The sequence below is a fragment of the Amaranthus tricolor genome, chromosome 8, assembly GCF_026212465.1.
Source record: "Amaranthus tricolor cultivar Red isolate AtriRed21 chromosome 8, ASM2621246v1, whole genome shotgun sequence".
In the NCBI taxonomy this organism is placed as follows: Eukaryota; Viridiplantae; Streptophyta; class Magnoliopsida; order Caryophyllales; family Amaranthaceae; genus Amaranthus; species Amaranthus tricolor.
Genome location: NC_080054.1, coordinates 31,128,969 through 31,147,854, shown reverse-complemented (window position 1 = coordinate 31,147,854; position 18,886 = coordinate 31,128,969). Strand labels below are relative to the sequence as shown.

At 25.7% G+C, this 18,886-nt stretch overlaps 1 protein-coding gene across 1 annotated transcript; it reads left to right on the top strand.

The window, feature by feature from the left end:
- Positions 1-11,945: 11,945 nt before the first annotated feature.
- Positions 11,946-16,935, top strand: LOC130820950 (transcription factor MYB1R1). Its single transcript, XM_057686517.1, has 3 exons — positions 11,946-12,523; positions 15,022-15,230; positions 16,409-16,935. Exons 1-3 carry the CDS (start codon positions 12,124-12,126, stop codon positions 16,778-16,780), a joined length of 981 nt encoding a protein of 326 aa, XP_057542500.1. The 5' UTR covers positions 11,946-12,123; the 3' UTR covers positions 16,781-16,935.
- The last annotated feature ends 1,951 nt before the right edge of the window (positions 16,936-18,886 follow it).

Below are 18,886 nucleotides of genomic sequence, written 5' to 3'. Positions count from 1 at the left end.
GAGGAAGTAGTCATCAACCCAAAAATTTTTTAATTGGGCTCAAGTAGCTTACATAGGATCTTTAAACCTATTAAGAAGATTATCAGGCCCAATATAATGATCCAGCCAAAGCTATACAAGGTTTGTTAATGGCTTCCCCCCTATACCTGGCCTGTTAGTCTATTTTTGTCAAAGCATAAATTGTTGTGAAAGAGGGTATCTCTGAGAAACATAATAAATTTATAGGCTAAATAGTTTAATTAATACAAATTAAAGAGAAAATAAAAATATAAGTTTTTTGTTTTAAGGTGGTTCTTTGAGAGACGGTCTTTTATGTGAGTAGTTGTTGTCAAAATCTTATAACACGAGTCTCTTAACCCATTTATTACTTGTTAGGATAGGATATTCAACATTACTGTTGCTAAAAAACATTTTTCCAATATAAAAAGCACCTCAAACGAGATCGATTTTCATTTCACCGTAGCTTCCATGCTTAGTTCCCAAAAAGTTAAATAATCAAACAATTCATGAAAATATGGAGCAGGAATTTATACGTTTGTTGATAATGTATTACTTTTTTTTAATAGCTAGAGTAATTTTTAGAAAAGTATAATTATTTAAAAAAAAATAGATTGTGAGAATTAAGTCTTATCTTAGTTGGAACAAGTACCACTTTCTACAAACAAGATTATGAGTTATGTTCTCGCCTAACTCTCTCCTCACTTTAACTTATCTTGCAATAAAAAAGGCCGTATATAGCTAGCTATTACATTAGGGAAATTATAAATAATAAACTAGGATGTACTTGGGTGTTGAAAATAAACTTACTTATTATTTATTTTGAAAAAATTCACCAATTAAGTATATTGAATTAATGATTGAAAATAAAAACACCTTTTGCTTATTCCTAATTGCTTGACTTACAAAGCAAGTTTGAAAATTTTAGTAGTTTAACCAATAAATAAATTCATTTAAAAATAAATAATAAATAAGTTTATTTTACTAGAGCAAAATAAACTTATTATAGACAATTAACCTTTTATAATACAATTCCATTTTAAAATTTTGTAACAAATCTATGTGCTGCTTGCGTCTCCTGTTTTCTTTAAACAATCGATTAATTATGTCATCAATCATGAAATTTCATACAAGTTGCTACTTGCTACCATGTACCTAATTTTATAAAATTAATTTTAAATCACATAATTTATCATATAAAACAATATAAAAAATGGAAAATAGACTTAAAGACGCATTATTTCCCACCTTGAACAAGTTAATGGATTTCCATGTATAGAAATAATTCATCTAGAACAAATAATTTCTTTTTATTTGATTTTGGATGAACATTTTTGATTCCACATAACGAAAAAAAATTAATAGGTAAATAAGTGATCCAACTTTAAATTAGTATGAGACGTTTTAATAGGAGTTCGCCGAAAACCAATATATGCTACGGCCTAATCTTAAAGTGGACATTATCAGACTAATGCTCTTGTGCTTTCATTATCAACCGGTGAAATTTTTTAAAATTAGACTAAATATTTCAGCTAAATTAATTAAAATATTTACTCTTTTACTTAAAATATATTTTTTAGTTGTATAAAATATAACGTGTCATTTTAAATATCACAATTAATAATTTATATATTAAAGCATTCACTTTTATTATCAATTGTTTAAAAATAGAAACTTCAAAGCTGTAAAACCATTTCATAATAAGAGTTGATGATCTTAATTTTATCACCTTTCAAACCCAATCTTACAAGATATCAATATAATAACAATTATTTATTCTCAAAACTTCTTGCAAACATGTAGTGATCTGTCACTTTAAATTTGCCAAATTATATTTTTGTTGCGTCTTTATCCTATTTATTTTATGACATTTAAAATTACGATTTAAATATGTTTTCTCCTAAAAAATTATAAAATAAGTGAAATATAGAAATACTCTCTCCTTCAATACAATTTGTATCATTTTTTGGATTCTCTCACTTGCCTTCCACTATTTTTTATTTAGAAATAGAATCTACACATTCTATTAATCTCATCTATATATTTTAACTTTTTTATATCATCCACACAATTAATTATTTCTCATTATTTATTATCAACTTTTCATACTCTTTTTTAAATTCATTTATTTTTTATTGAATGCGATTGTACTAGGACGGATGTTAATAAGAGAGTCCAGGTAAATTACGGTTACTTGGAGAGTGGTAAATCACCACTATGTGGCTTAATTTTATAGGGGATTTGGTGTTTTGTTTTATCTTTTTCTTATTTTATATTTATATATTTTATTATTATGTTTATTTTATGTTAATTTGTAAATGAAGGTTATTGAATTTTCCTGATTTTAATCACAACAAAATAACAGTAGTATGCTCAAATGACTGAAAAACTGTGAATATCCAACCATATTATCATGGGCAAAAGAACGATCAATAATATTGATTGATTGTGTTGACTGTGCGAGTAATGATAAGACAAAAGCAGATGAAGCACCACAGTTATGCACGTCAAAATTGTATGGACTGCGAAGTTTGTTTAACAAAAGTTGATTTTGCTTTTGTTTGAGTGGGGAACACGTGCACCATCGAGTGCCAATGATACACCATATGATGATAAATCACGTTTTATATTTGGGTTAAATAATTTAATAATAAAAATTTGGCTTCTTATTTTGATATCGTCCTACCGTAAAACAGTTTTATACAAGACGGATTGAAAAAAACAAATATAAAATTAAGTATTATTTTATTCTTTCAGCTCCATTATAATTGTTATGTTTTGACTATAAAACGCATACTTAAAAGTTAATATATGTAACAATTTAAATGAAATAAAAGAGTAATATATAAAGGAATAAAATTTGTAAATGAAATTTGAAAAAAAAAATATATAAGTTAACAAAAGAGAAAAAAAATGTAATAGGAAATTGTCAAAATAAAAATATAGCAAGTAAAACATTAATCAAATTAAAAAAAAAATGTACTTCCTCTTATTCTCCTTAGGTGTCTTATTTACTTTTGGGACACTATTTATTTACCACTCTTAAATTGTATTTTTATTATCAATCTATAAAATAAAATATAATCATGTGGGATCTCATTTGATTCGTTTTAATTTAAAGTTTATTAATATCAAATTTTCATAATTTTTAATTATACATAATTGGATACATTAAGGATTGAATAAGTGCATTGAGAGTACATAAAGTAAATGGGACACTTAAGATGAATATGAGGGAGTAAATGGGACACTTAAGATGAATATGAGGGAGTAATTGACATGTACCAATACTTAAAGATAAAATTTTATATTTACAGTTTAGTCAAATCATTGTTTTTAAATGATTTTTATATTTACAATTTAAGAATATTATAGTTTAAAATTTTCACATACATTTACATTGTGTGATAATATTAAAAATCTCACTATATGATTAACATATTATTATATTTTTTTATTTTATGTACCCTTCAATTGTTTTACCTGTTAAGATCAATTTTTATGACCCTTTATCAATCAATAAAAATTGATTGATAAATACTATAAATGAACAAATGATATAAAGATGTGTTTTTTATATATCAATCAAAAGCTAAGATGAGTTTTTTTATTATGTAAACATAAATATAGAATTTTTAAATTTTGATTTTTCTACTATTTATGTGATCAATAATAATATATTTAATCATGTGTGATGAATTATACGTTAAAAAATTGGCGTATAAGATTTTTTGAGGCTCGTCTCATTTAATTTTCAATGTATCAACAATTAATAATGTTTAAATAATATAAAATTTAGGATATATTCTCTTCAATTTATTTGAGTTGTCCCATTTGTTTTTTCATACTTGTCGAGATAATATTTTGACTTTTAATGTCTCTAATTATACATAATTAAAAATTATAAAAAGTGATAATGTTAATAATCTTTGCATTGAGACGAATAAAAAAAGATTCTACCTTACTATATTTTAACTTATAAATTAAGAATAAAATGCAAATTATAAAGAATTGATAAATAGTGACAAAAAGTAAATACAACAACTTAAAAAAATTTGAGGGACTATAATATATATAATTATATACTATATTGGAAGTAAAAAGTTGTATTGGGTACTAGAGCATAAAGTTAAAATACAAGGTCCACTGTAATATAAAGATGACTTTAATTTATCATCTTATTATCTATATTAATTATTATGTGATCTTAATGTACCTGGACACTCTAAGATTCACCCTTCAAAGTTCACCGTTTTTTGCTTATCTATAGGCAAGTTTAAATGTGGGGTGCTTCACAATTAGTTTGTTTTTTCTTTTTGTTTTTTTAGTCATTTTTTCAATTTTTTGGCTAGTTAAACGATAAATGAAAAATAAATAAATTAAGATTTTTAATTTAGTTAAAGAGCTAATTTTATTTTAAGTCGAAATTAAAATTTTTTTTAGCTTTTTCATTAATTTTAGGCTTCTGACTTTCTTTTTCACTATGCTAACAACTAATTAATAATATATCTGTTAAAAGTCTTTTAATAATTGACTTAAATAGTTATTAACAATATTTTTCATCTAGTCAAAACAATCAATAATTTTAATCAACAGCTCCAACTAACAGTCATATATTAGATAGCGATTGCAATTTTCAACTCTAGTATATGTAAAGTTTTAATCAACGCTTAGCCGTTAAAATCAATATTTTTCATCTAGTCAAAATAATTAATAATTTTAGTCAATAGCTCCAACTAACAATTATATACTAGATAGGCATTGCAATTTTGAACTCTAGTATATATAAAGTTTTAATCAAAGCCTAGCCGTCAAAATCAATATGCAATACACTCCACAACAAATTTATAACTTTATATGTATCACTCAATCAATTTAATGAAGGCAAACATCTTTAAAAGATAATATTTTTTTATTTACAAACTATTTTATTATGATTCCAAAGTTAGATGGACTAACTCACATGAATACAATTCGATTGAGTATGAAAAGTAAAGAGAAATAACAAACAGCTTGTTTTCAAATTCAAACAACGTTATGACTTAGAATATAAAATCTCTTATATTGCTACTTTTAACTTTTTAGGAATTCAACGTAAAATGAGAATAAAATGATCCAATTATAATACAATTGAAAAATATACTTATTACGTTAATCATAAAAATAAGTATTAAAATTTTTTTGCCAATCATAAAACAAATGTCTATTTACAATAAAAATAAACTTTTTCATATTTTATTTATAGTTCTTTAGGAACCTTAATCATAATAAGTCTAATTACCATAAGCTCTTACAATACAAGTAACACAATAAATTTGCGTGGATAATATGATGAATTTGTTTGACAGATGACTATTTAATCAACTATATAGTTAATTTTTGGCTTTTATTTTATTGGTTAATTACTCAAACAACCAAATAATGTATTTGTAAATAACTGTTAAACCAGATAAAAAGCTGAATTTCAAGTTATAATCGAAAAGTTGCTTTGAGTTGTATTTTTAGACTTTTGTCTTTTTGTTTTTCTCATAAACAACTTATTATCAACAATTAGTTTTTAACAAACTAATCCGTCAAAAATTAACTTGTACAACAAATACAATACTATTAACTGATCAAACAAACTAACTAAATCAAAAAAAATCAACTTTCTAACAAAAAAATCACAAATAAAGATAGGGTTTTGGCTCCTTATAACACACCATCCACCCACCATAAAATAAAAAGTTAAGAAGAGGGTGAAGTGTGAAGTATTTAATTGGCGCACTTGTAGACAACCAAATAGTATGTAATAACTTTTATACAAATTTAGAACATAATATTTCAATATATTATCACAGTTATATATTATAAAAATATTAAAAGCTAAATAAACTAATTAAATTATTTAGATAATATTAGTGTATAGTTAAAATGTGTAGGTGAAAATAAAAAGTAAAAAGACATTTTTTTAAAAATAAATTATAGTAAATTATAAAAGACAATCTTAAAAAAAAGTGTGACTATCTTTTGGTTACCTGAAAAGTATATACAACAGAGAATATGCCAAGCTAACGGTGGATAGATAATCTTTTCCTCTCACCATTGGTTTAATTTGTATATCTTCAATTTTCGTAATTGGAAATTACCTCAGTTTTCTTTTTCATTTGGTTTCTACAATTTCAACCAAACATTTTCCTATTTATTCTGTTTGACTATTCAAAATTATACGATGTTCAACTAAAAATTATGATAGTAACTTAGTTCAAACCCAATGTCTTTGGAAGTATTTTAATTTTTTTTCATCTTTAAGATATTTATTCTTTTCAATAAAATAAAGTACCATGAATTTAGAAAGAGGGTTGAAATTAAATTAAAATTTAAGGTAAAAATGAGCAAAAAGATCATATAATAGTTATCTAAGGATATATTAAAATTAATTAAATCAAAGTTCCTTATAACTACTATCATATAAAAGAAAAAAATTTAGAAATTGAGGAGAGTTGTGACCGATCATACCCCTAGCTCTCGTTATAATTCTGATATACATTTTAAATATAGGTGTACTGTACTCAATTTATTTATTTTAATTAACCTTAGCTTATTTAAGAAGGTAATTAAATACTTACTTATATATATAATTATCTTAAACTCATTTCGATATAATTATCTTAAACTCATTTCGATTCCTTTTAAATGTACTCAAATGTAAGTAACTGTTATCATCATGTTTTAACAACATTCACATTTTTTTTTTTGAAGGAGAAAAATATCGCCATTTTGATAAATATTTATTACATGGTTTACATATTTTTGAATAATATTGATCTCTCACTTCAAAGACATTATTCATTATTTTAATAAATTTTTCACTTTTTATTTTATATATCCATTCGGTTATAATTTCTTATAGTTCACTGTAATATCTTGAGCTTTAAATCACTGATAATTACAATACTCCTTAGTAAATACTTTATTTATAAAAAATATCAACATGGAGAATAATCCTCTATCTCAACTATCAATTAGCGCCAATTTGGCACAACGACTAAAAAACTGAATTACAGTGGATCAAAATAATGGAACATTCAAAAACAAGAAAGAAAATATAGAGAACAAAACCGTAAAATCATATCTAAAACACGGTTATCTTATTAAAAATATTAAAATAAAAAATAAGATAAATTAAATGAAACAGATAGTTGTACATTTTTGTTGTAATGAAATTTTAAACATTTTTTCTATAATATTTTTTAGAAAAAATAAGAAATATGATTAGTGGAATAGCATGCATATGTCAGTTGTATGTCTAGTTTTAGGTAAACAAACAATATATATGTGATTGACGTACGCTTGCATAATCATGCATGATTTAAGTATTTGAATAAATTAAATACTGATCACAACACACACATACTCCATCAATAGAACTAGAAGTACATTTATATGGTGGGAGACACTAAATCACCATGACGGCCTAATGCATGCAGCTAATAAAATGTCATTGCAAATATAAACATTACTCTCTCCGTCTCTAATGTTTTTTCCATTTAGAATATTCTATTTTAAGGAGAAAAAAATTTGATTAATATTTTTGACATATATTTAAAAAATAAAATATATTTGTGTAAAATCTCATTAGATTCGTCTTAATGTATACTTTTTTATCATGTACTTTTTATAATTCTTTATTATGTGTATTTACAGATATTAAGATTTAAAATTTACTTTAAAAATTGTGCAAAAAGTAAACAAGAAGAAAAAAAAAAGCATAGTAAACCTCACTAAAGACTCAAAACCCCTTCAAATCAACCTTAGTTGATCATGTCTAGTTATATTTGGACCGACTAAAAAAATTCCCATTATACATATGACAATCGTATAAATTGTACAACTTACAAGCTAAGCGTAGGAGTATATACTCTTATAAAAAATATAAGTTAATAACGGCTATTCGTAAATAATTATAAAAAGACAAAATAAATAAACAAAATATAAAAAGATAAAATAAAAATCTCAAAAGTCCTCCTATAAAGGGACACAACTACTTTTTTAAATAGCCGTTATTAACTTATACATTCTCTATATTCCTAACACTTAAGTACGTATACTAAAAAAGTATAGAAATGTGGTATCTAGTGTGTGTATAACAGTCTATTTCTTTCAAATTGCTATTGTCCGTGAATAGTAATATTCACTATTCGTTGCTTTTGGTGACTTCAGTGTGCGTCGTGGTGTGTCAAGTGAATGTTCGGAACACTAAGGTGTGAGTATGATGAGTAAGGTTATGAGCATCCAAGTGATGCCTAGTCATAGTGGTCAGGCAAGGCAAAATTAGAGTGCAATGCGTAGAACGAGGGAGCAATGCGGCGAAAACAGTAATAGCACCTGATAAGGTGCTCAAATGAGGGGTACAGTGCTTTAGCTTGTCGATTGATAAAAAAAGTTTCAAAAATTATTTGGTAAATGACGTTTCAACCAGTTAAAAAGAGATGTTTTAAGTAAAAAAGAATAAATTAATTTTGTTAGCTTTTTTTCACGACTTTTGGCTTATTAGTCTATTTTTTCTATAATAAATAGTCAACAATTAATACCTAATTTTATTAAATATCTCCCAAAACAGCTAGTTTAAAAGCGTACAAAAACAAACAACACTTTCAACTAGTTAAATCATCCAACTAAAAAAAGCCAACAATCAACAGTCAATAACTATTTGCTATAAAATCCCATATATATTGATAATTTAAAAAAGCAAAAGCTATCGGAGCATTCATTGACCGGAAGAATAATATACTTTTATAATTAAAAAACGTAAATTACCAAACACGTTAAAAGATAGAAATAAGTAATATATTAATATATCCAAATTTAATGTATATGTAATATAATTAATGTTTATACATATAACTATAAGTAATACGTCAAGTTTAAAATATAATCTAAATTACTTCTAAAGATAGATTTATATCGTTATTTATAACGTCCGAAAGACATTGGGGTGTTTGGCAAATTAGTTTATTAAGCAATTTTAGCTTATTTTGATATAAACGGAGGGTTGGGTGGTCAAACTAACTATTGCTAGTGTTTGGCGAATTAGCTGGTTGAAACAACTTATTGATATGAATAAGCTGTTTTTGAACAAGATGCTTATAGCATCGAGTTTAAAATTAGCTGGTCAAATCAGCCAATACATTAACTAGCAGCTATCAATCATTTGCCAAACAAATCAAATATTTTAGTTGGACAAATAAAATTTGTTTTTAACTCCCTCAAGGGCTCACAAATCTCAATACTAACTCATGATTTGTGTAATTGGGCCAGTTGTAAATCATAGATAAACCTGCAGGCTGCAGTACATTCACCTGAGCTAATCCAATCCAAACATATTTTGCTGAGAGATCGTTTTTATAAGAGACGGCTCTTAAGGCCTAGGTCCAATAATTTAAAAAAAAAGAGAATAATCTAAAAACTGATGCGCACGTTTGACTTTATTTGGAGTTGGTGTTATAACTTATTGAAGTTGGTGTTATAATCTATTGAAGTTAGTATTATAACCTATTAAAATTGGTATTTAGAATTGGTGTTCTAACCTATTAAAGTTAGTATTATAACCTATTTGAAGATACCAACTTTAATAGGTTATAATGCCAACTCTGATAGGTTATAATTCCAACTTTGATAGGTTATAACACCAACTTCAAATAAGATTACACAGCGCGCGTTTTTCTGATATTTATTTTTTTTTATTAATAATGGGTCGACTCATTTAAAATGCGCTTTTCATAAAAACGATCTCAAGAATTTGTGAACACAAATATTTTGAAGTGAACGAGGAATAATTTATGAAAATTTGTAAACAATAAGACAAAAAATCAAAAAAAGGAACAAAATAATTCAACTATCAACTTATTTCAAAAAGTAAGCGTGCAATTTCTAAAACTGTGGTTTGGGGCTGTTCGCAGTTACAGGTCAAAAAAAACAAACTAGTTATTACCACTTAATAACTGGGAACAACTTGGACTTTTTTTTGAACAGCTAGGGTTTTGAAAAGTAGGAAAATGAGAAGGCAAGGAAGCTGCAGCGTATTTGTGGAGCTATTTGTTCGCAGTTAGTAACTGCGAACAGGTCAAAATAAGTTAAAGGGTTGTTTGCAGAAACTAACTGCGAACAAATGTTTGACTTATTTTGACCTGTTCGCAGTTAATAACTGCGAATAGACACAAAACACAAGTTTAAAATTTTCACGTTTAATTTTAAAAATAAGTTAAAAGTTGTGTTATTTTGTTTTTTTCAGATTTTTTGTGGTATTGTTTTCAAATTTTCATAATTTATGCCCGGTATTGGCCCATGGTATCAAGATTCATGACCCTATAACCTTGGATAACGTGCTGTCACTTGAACGAATTACGTCCTATACTCTCCAACCATGTCATAGTAATTAATCCTTGTTAATTTAGCATTACTTTCTTTTTCATTCGTTTTACGTCATTTTTGTTTTTGAAATGATCTATTGTTTTTTTTGATGTTGTTCATTCGTACGAATCTTCTTGTAATATTATCCGACTTTAAATATTATTTTCTTTATCAAATATTTATATTTTTCTAAAAAACAATCAATTTTATCTTTAATGCTCATTCAAAGGGTCAATAGTAATAACTAACAACCCATTTGGCATAGTTTTCCATTTGTTGTTAGAGGCATAATTAAATATATTCGATTTTTTCATTTGTTGTTTTAGATTGGTTAAAATCGAATATTGCGTCTACATTAGTATTTATATCATTATAATATGTAAATTTAATTTTAAAGTCAGATCAAAATTGAATCTAATTATACAAGAATGGGTAAATCTTGAATTTTGCCTATTTTGAACGCTCAAATATTCTCTTTATCCATATAATTTAATGCAATTTTCTTTTTATTTCAGTTTATTGTATATGATAAAATTTTAATTTTCTTTTTAATTCGTCTGAGACATTTCTCTCAAGTCTCCCTATAAAGTACACATTTACCCTCAACCCTTAACAACTATCGTGTTTATACTAGTTGCAAATATCATGGAACAAGGGAGTATAATCTAGTTTGTTAAAGGAAATTTTGGTCAATTTTTATGTTCACTTTTAATTTTTTTGGCTTTTAATAGTTCGATTGACTAATTATTTTCTTTTGGAAAATTTCTTTTAGTTAGCTGAAAAATGTCTTTTGAGCTTAAACGAAATAATTACTATAATAAATAGACAACAAATAATACTCTTACTTTTTCATAAATTTTGCAACATTTCAATTTTGGTTCATTCTATAAAATTTGCTCATTTTTAATTTTGACCATAACTCACATTTTATTTTAATTTTCATTAACACATTTAATGTATCTTTTTATATTATTTATATATTTTTCCACATTCTCAATATAAAAGTACTTTTTATTCCATTCCTTATAAAAAGTATATACTTATTGCTATTTATTTTGAGTCAGTGCAACAAACTAAATTTACCACAAAATTTATTAAAATAAATCTTGACCTTTGCTATAGCAAATGCTCAAAGTAGATGATTCCTTAAAATAAAACTTTACTCTCACGACGTTTTATTAAAAAAAGTTTCTGTAGTCTTCTATATATCCTCAACCTCAACTACACGTCTACGCGGCTTAAACCTTCCTTCCCCAAAATTATTTTTTTTTGATTAAAGATTTGGCTAAAGAAAAGAGACGAGTCAATGAGAATTGATCTAAGAATTTTATCTGAAAACGTACTTAATCCAATTAAAATAAAAGTTGGCTAAAAAAATATCAATTAAATAAATATCAATCTCAAAATTTTATTTTAAAAAGACGTAATTCTTCCGACTGAAATAAAAATAGGCCAAAAAAGAGTCAACTTAAAAAAAATCAATTATAAAATTTTTCGTAAAAAAAATTATTTATTCCAACTAAAATAATTAAAAACAAATCCAAATCTTTTATCATCTTATCTCACAAATAATAATCGTGGAACTTTCCTTTTTCTTTCACCCTTCTTTCCTTCTATTTATTATTTATATAAACCAAACCAAACCCCTCAACCCAAAAATCCTCCCCTTGATTTATCATTCATTTATTCCCAAAAACCCAAAATAACACCAATCATTTTCCTCCGCCACCAAAAATGGCGGCGCCGCCTTCAAAATCTCCAAGAACTTGCTCTCAGTGCGGCAATAACGGCCACAACGCTCGTACCTGCACTGAACTTTCCACCGCAACCGCAACCGCAACGGAAACCGTAGAAACGCCGGGAATATTTATTTTTGGGGTTCGTTTGAGTGCTATATCAGAAACAAATAATAGTCCTTCCCCTACTTCTCCTTGTACTTCTCCTTCCTCATCTTGTTCTTCGTTTGTACGAAAAAGTATGAGTATGAATAATCTATCACAATATGAACAACAACATGAATATCAAAAGTCGTTTTTGCCTCTTGATTCTACTAATGTCAATGATGTTGCTTCTGGTTATGCTTCTGATGATGCTCTTCATGCTTCTGGTAGTCGAACCCGCGAACGCAAACGAGGTACTCTATTATTTACTCATTTAATTTGTTTTATGTTCTATTTGGTTATTGATATTAATTAAATAAATAACAAAAATTAAGTATAAATTAGCTTTAGCTTTTTAGTTGGTAAAATAAATAAGTATAAATTATTTTTGTCTTATTTTAATTATTTTTATCAACAAATTTATATTTTTTGAAGTGTTTTTTTATCATCGATACAATATAAAATCTAATTTAGATGGTATTTTTTTATACTTGATTTGGTGTGGGTTTTATGGAGCTAGGTTTGTTTATCATACTTGAATATTGAAGATTGATCTAACAATCAATCTTTGATATTTTATTAAAGAAAAATGTCTTATTTAATAAGTTGGAGATCAAATAGTACTTTTACAGTGTTTTTATTTATTTAGTCTACCTCCTAAAAAAAATATATTTTATATTTTAATAAATAACAAAGTTAAAAAGTAACGGTCAATAATATTAAGAATATTTTAAATTTTAATAGATTAAAATTTTATTTAATGTATTTCTAAATGTAAGTGTGATTAAATTCTAAATAAATGTTCAACTGGACTAATAACATTAATCACGAATGTTCTTGTTTGTAATTAGTCAAATACTCAAATGTTACTTGAATGGTCTTTGTACTGTAAAGATAGCGTTAGAATCCATCAACATTTTGTACTAATTAACACACACATATATATATAGAGGGTCGCGTTCAGGTGCAAACCACGGGTGTATGCAAACCATGAGAACCAAAAAATGTGTTATCTTTTTACAGAAAAGGTGCTACTTTTGCACAAAAACTGTGTTACTTTTGTTTTTAAAAAAATCTGGTACTTTTTACCAAAAAAGTGTAACTTTCAGAAAAAAAATAAATGCAAAATAACACGTTTTTCTGAAAAAAGTAACACCTTTTTATGGTTTTCACAGTTCTCATATAAGATGATTTTCACTTAAAACTTCTCCACGTGTGTGTATATATATATATATATATATATATATATATATATATATATATATATATATATTCTAACATTTATGCTTTCCATGGTAGGTTCATTGGATCTTACCTTAAAATTAATTAATTTTATTTGATTGTACTTGTATTTAAAAAATAAATCAAATCTTACAATTACGATAAAATGTAATACCATAATATATATTAGAATTTTTACTTACTCTTATCTTAATTCTTTTATGCAATACTTTTATAATAACATACACTATTCATCCATTAATATTCTATTATATGTACTTTTTAATAATAATAATTAAATTAGCTCTTTATTTATGTATGCTCTTCTTTATATTGATTGTGACTTTTTTATATAGAATTTTATTTGATTAATATTATTATGCATTTGATTGATTATTACTCTCTATTGTAGTTATTGTTTAATATTTTTATTAATAAATTATTAGATTCCTTTCAAAAAAATATACTAAAATCGTCAATCACAATAATACGTTTTATGATCATATTTAATATTTTCATGCCAAAAATTCTAATAACTAAAAAACAAATACCTCAACAAATCAACAAATATTTATTTTCATAAGATAAAGCAAGATATTCTTCATTATAAATATAAAAAGATTCTTCATTATTATATTATATTCAAATATGATATTAGTTTGGTTTATTTATAATTAAAAGCTAATAGTAATAATGGAAATTGAGATAATATATGCATCTTTATAATTACATTAAGAGTTCACTAGTAATAGCATATAGCAAGTCTTTTCATAATTACATGGTTTTGAAATTTTTTTTCCCTTAACTCATGTTCTATTTTATTCTAGTGGCTAGTACTAGTATATTTGTCATAATTTAGCGATTGGAAAGTATTTTGATACCTTATTTTATCTAGTAATAATATATACCTTATTTTCGTCCCAAAATATTATTCCGAAAAACTATAGTCACATAATATCATCATATATTTTGAATATACACCTAATAATAATCTCTAATTCATTAATTTATAGTAATATATTTTATTTGACTCATTTGAACTTTTATTTGAAATGATTTTTTGACACGGGTATCACAAGTTAACATGATGGGAGGTCATGAATTCGTATCTATTTTATCCCTTTTTTAAAATAAAATATTTTTAAAAAATCTTAATTAAGACCGTCTCACGTGTGCCGGCTTAATATGGACTAACATGATTTTAAATTTCTTAAAATTTAATGAAAAAAATTGTTTTTATCCAGTTAACTCTTATATAAGTTTAACTTTGGACTGCTTGTATGGATCCGTCTCACGGTGAGACGGTCTCATACAAGACTTTCTGAGATATTTAATGTTATATGTGTGCTATGTATAACGAGAGCATGTGTAGTATAATATGCATCCACATTTCTAACCCAAAAACTCTCGTATAAAGAGATGTAGTATTAGAGTATAAAATAAATTTTAAAGGTTCAACAATTAATTTAAACTTTTTAGTTGAATTCCGACATGAAAAGATTAATATTTAAACCAAAAATTTAATGTATAGGGATTCCATGGACAGAAGAAGAGCATAGATTATTTTTAATGGGATTGGATAAAGTAGGAAAAGGAGATTGGAGAGGAATATCAAGAAATTTTGTGAAAACAAGAACACCAACACAAGTTGCAAGTCATGCTCAAAAATATTTTCTCCGAAGAAGCAATGTCAACCGCCGTCGACGCCGTTCTAGTCTTTTTGATATCACCACTGATACAGTAAGTTACTTGTTTCTCAATTTTATTTATTTATTAGATAATAATTTTGCTTCAATTTTTATTCTTAATTATTTTAATTTGTGAATATAATATATTCTCTATAAAGGAAATAACAATTTGGACTCATGTTAGAAAGTAGTTAGGAAGTAGCTTTCCATAAAAAGATACTACATTTTTCACAATTCTTATTATTTCACTACAAAATAAATTAATTAAAGCATTTAATTTTATACTTATATTAATCACTTTTAATTATTCAAAATTTAACACATCATTTTATTAAGATTAACACTTTATTTTTGAATTTGAACTACTGATATAGATATGTCTCGAGGTGCATGAGACAATATACCGTACAAGCGATGATTATTTATATAAATAAAATTTTTTTAGTAAGTCTTGTATGAAATCGTCTCGTTATGAGACAAACTCTTATAACTAATTACTTACTTTAATATTGCAAATGAACACTTTTAAGTTTACAAGTAATCACTCAAAAACTATAAAAAATAATCACTTTAAAAATATAATTAATCTCCTTAAAATTATAAGTGATTATTTTAAGATAATAAGTATATATTGTACACCGTAAGACCGTTTCATTTTAAAATTTATAATTTTTTTATAATGTTTGGAGTTTAATTAGGTAATTCACATCTACATTAAATAATTATATCTTTGAAAGTTATATACGAAACTGTCACATTAATATTACTTGATATACACTACTAGACTATATATAAAATTAGCCCAGTAGTTTAATCCTCATTCATCATAGTGCACTCAAATTTGAGTGTCATAGAAGTAAAAATATATATAAAAAAAATAAATACTTGTTTTCTTTTGGCAAATAGTAAATAGCAAATTGACAATGTTTAAGTGGAGCGGTTCACTTTACATATTTTCAGATATAATTATATAAGACAAATTATTAGATGAGATAGTAACACATTGAAACCATATATTTACTGAGTCAATTCAATATCATTAATAATTTTAATTTGATCACACTTTTTAGTTTTAAAATGATCGTTTATAATCTTATATTGATCACTTACAATTTTAAAATGATAAATTAAAAAATAAATAAATTATATAGTAGTCTCACCATACAAAGATGGGCAGATTATATAAACCATGTATTTTATTTTTATTTGTTGAATTGATTTATTTTTCAGATGATTCGTTCAGCAAGTGAAGGTCAATCAGCAAGCCAAGATAATTCAACAATAACATCACAATTAAAATCACATCAAACCATACCAATTCCTACCCCTTATCATCCTCCATTACGACCAATTTCAGCCAAACACGTCCGTTCGATACCGGTCCCACCTTCCTCAAAGATGGCATGCCTTAATCTAAACCAATCACCAACGATATCTTCAACATCAACGTACAACACTACTACTAATGATCAATATGATCCGTTGCTTTCCCTTAAGCTCTCACAACCACCGTCCGATGAAGAATCGTCAAGGCGATCTCGATCACCCCCGACTTTTGGAGGCTTTAGCGGAAATGGAGATAATATAATTAGTGTTGCTTGAAACATAAACAAATTTACAATCCTAATCCGTGTGCATGTGTACTTAATCAATTCGACTATCATTCTTCTGTGTGATACTCCCTTTGTTTTCTAATGTTCTTCCCATTTAGAATATTCTATTTTGGAAAGAGAAATTTAATTAAGATTCTTAAGACATATATAGATGATAAAATATATCCCTGTGAAATCTTGTTAGATTCGTTTTAAAGTATACTTTTTTATCATACATTTTTTATAATTTTTTATGATGCATATTTAGAGATATTGAGATTCAAAATTTACTTTGAAAACTGTGTAAAAAGTAAATGGGAAGAACATTAAGAAACGAAGGGAGTATAATTTAGGCACGTAAGGATCAAGATTCCCCTCGCTTGAAAGTAAAAGAGAATAATCAAAAGACAATGATGATGAAGATTATGATAGATTTAATTCGTTTTTGGGTTGTAAAGGGTGATAGTGAATGTGTGATTAATGATTTGATTATATTAAGGATAAGAAAAATATCATACTATAATATAGCTAGTGTATTGTATAATTATATATTTATTCTCTTGTGTTTAGTCAAAATGCTATGACATTAATAATTAAGATTTGGAAAGTATTTATTAGGTGATTAGGTGATTCCTTTTGGGTGTATAATAATATGAGAATTTTCCAAAGTCATGGAAAATATATATGTGGACATAAATGAAGGAAACATCATTTTCATTGGTGTTTGTTCTTTTGGTTTGTATCCACTACTAAGTTTTGTTATTTGGTAGGATCCTTTCCTTTAATTGTTATGTCAACTCATAACTATTTGCTCTCCAATAATATCAATATACTCTTTTATGATAAATTTTGTTATATTATCTTTTGCTTAACCTTTTAATTATATAATTATTATTTCTTATAAAATTGATAAATTTCATTTTAAAAATAGAATCTCTTAATATTTAAAATAAGTAATTATAGCAAATTCACAAGAACATAGATAATAAATATTTAAAAAAGCTAATTGGTTGATTGGCTCACATTACAATTACTATAGACCAATCAATTTGGTGCAATGTGTTGGTATATGGTGCAACTTGGACATAAATAGTTGGCACTATCCTAAGGATGTAGGCCAATGACTTGTTTTCTCCCTATGTTTTGTCTATGGGGTAGGGGATGGTATCCTTCACAAGCACCACATTCTAGCTTGGAGGATAATAGGATTATGAGGTTATAGCCATAAGTTTAGGTAATTAGGAGGGTCACAATACTTCAATACTTGTATCACTATAAAGAGCTCCCAAAATGAGTATACTACATGTCCTCCAAGTCTTCAATGTTAAACAAAGCGTCTTATTATTTATCGTCATCTATTTTGATTTTTATTGTTCTTGGACTTATTTCTCTAACATAAACTTTCTCAACTTATTTAATTATTAATTATTTGATTTGATTTTATCTAAAAATAAAAAAGAGATTAATTTCTATTTAACTAAAATAGGAAGATAGGTGATTTGCACACTTTTTCTTCTTTTAAGAATTAAATTGGAATTGATCGATCGACATTATAGATGTGCGTCTACATTGTGTTTTTGTTAATTTTAAATGAAACTAATGTTTTAATATATATTTTAACTAAAGCGAAATTAATCGATCGACATTTTAGATTTGTGTCTATGTTGTTCTTACCTTAATTAAAACGTAACTTATCTTTTTTATTTTTAAAATAAAAACAAAATTAATTGATCGACATTTTAGATTGTGGTTAAATTGCGTTTACATTAAATAAAATTAACTAATAAAACACAGAATTCTATATACATTTACATTAAACAAGCATTAATTTTGAGAAATTTATAAAATGAGTTGAGAGTTTTTGAAGAGAGGGGGACAAAGTTGAAAAACTTAAGAAAACAGTGACGACATAGTAAAAAATAATGGAAGAATCACTATTGATAGAAAAAGAGAATTACAATCTATCCCTTTGTTTTGTAAATTTTTGTTATTATTTTAGGGTGGGCTTTGAATTTTGCTACATCTTTATTCTTAAATTTGATTCTATATTTAACTTTTAATCTTATTAATATATTTATTCTTTCATTTTTTATTTCTTTCATTAATATTTTATCTC

Excerpts from the sequence above, each read along its gene's own strand:
- LOC130820950 (XM_057686517.1), top strand. The coding sequence starts at position 12,124 with ATGGCGGCGCCGCCTTCAAAATCTCCAAGAACTTGCTCTCAGTGCGGC. Across the intron at positions 12,524-15,021 it reads AACCCGCGAACGCAAACGAG|GGATTCCATGGACAGAAGAA; the intron begins GTACTCTATTAT and ends TTTAATGTATAG. Across the intron at positions 15,231-16,408 it reads TTGATATCACCACTGATACA|ATGATTCGTTCAGCAAGTGA; the intron begins GTAAGTTACTTG and ends TTTATTTTTCAG.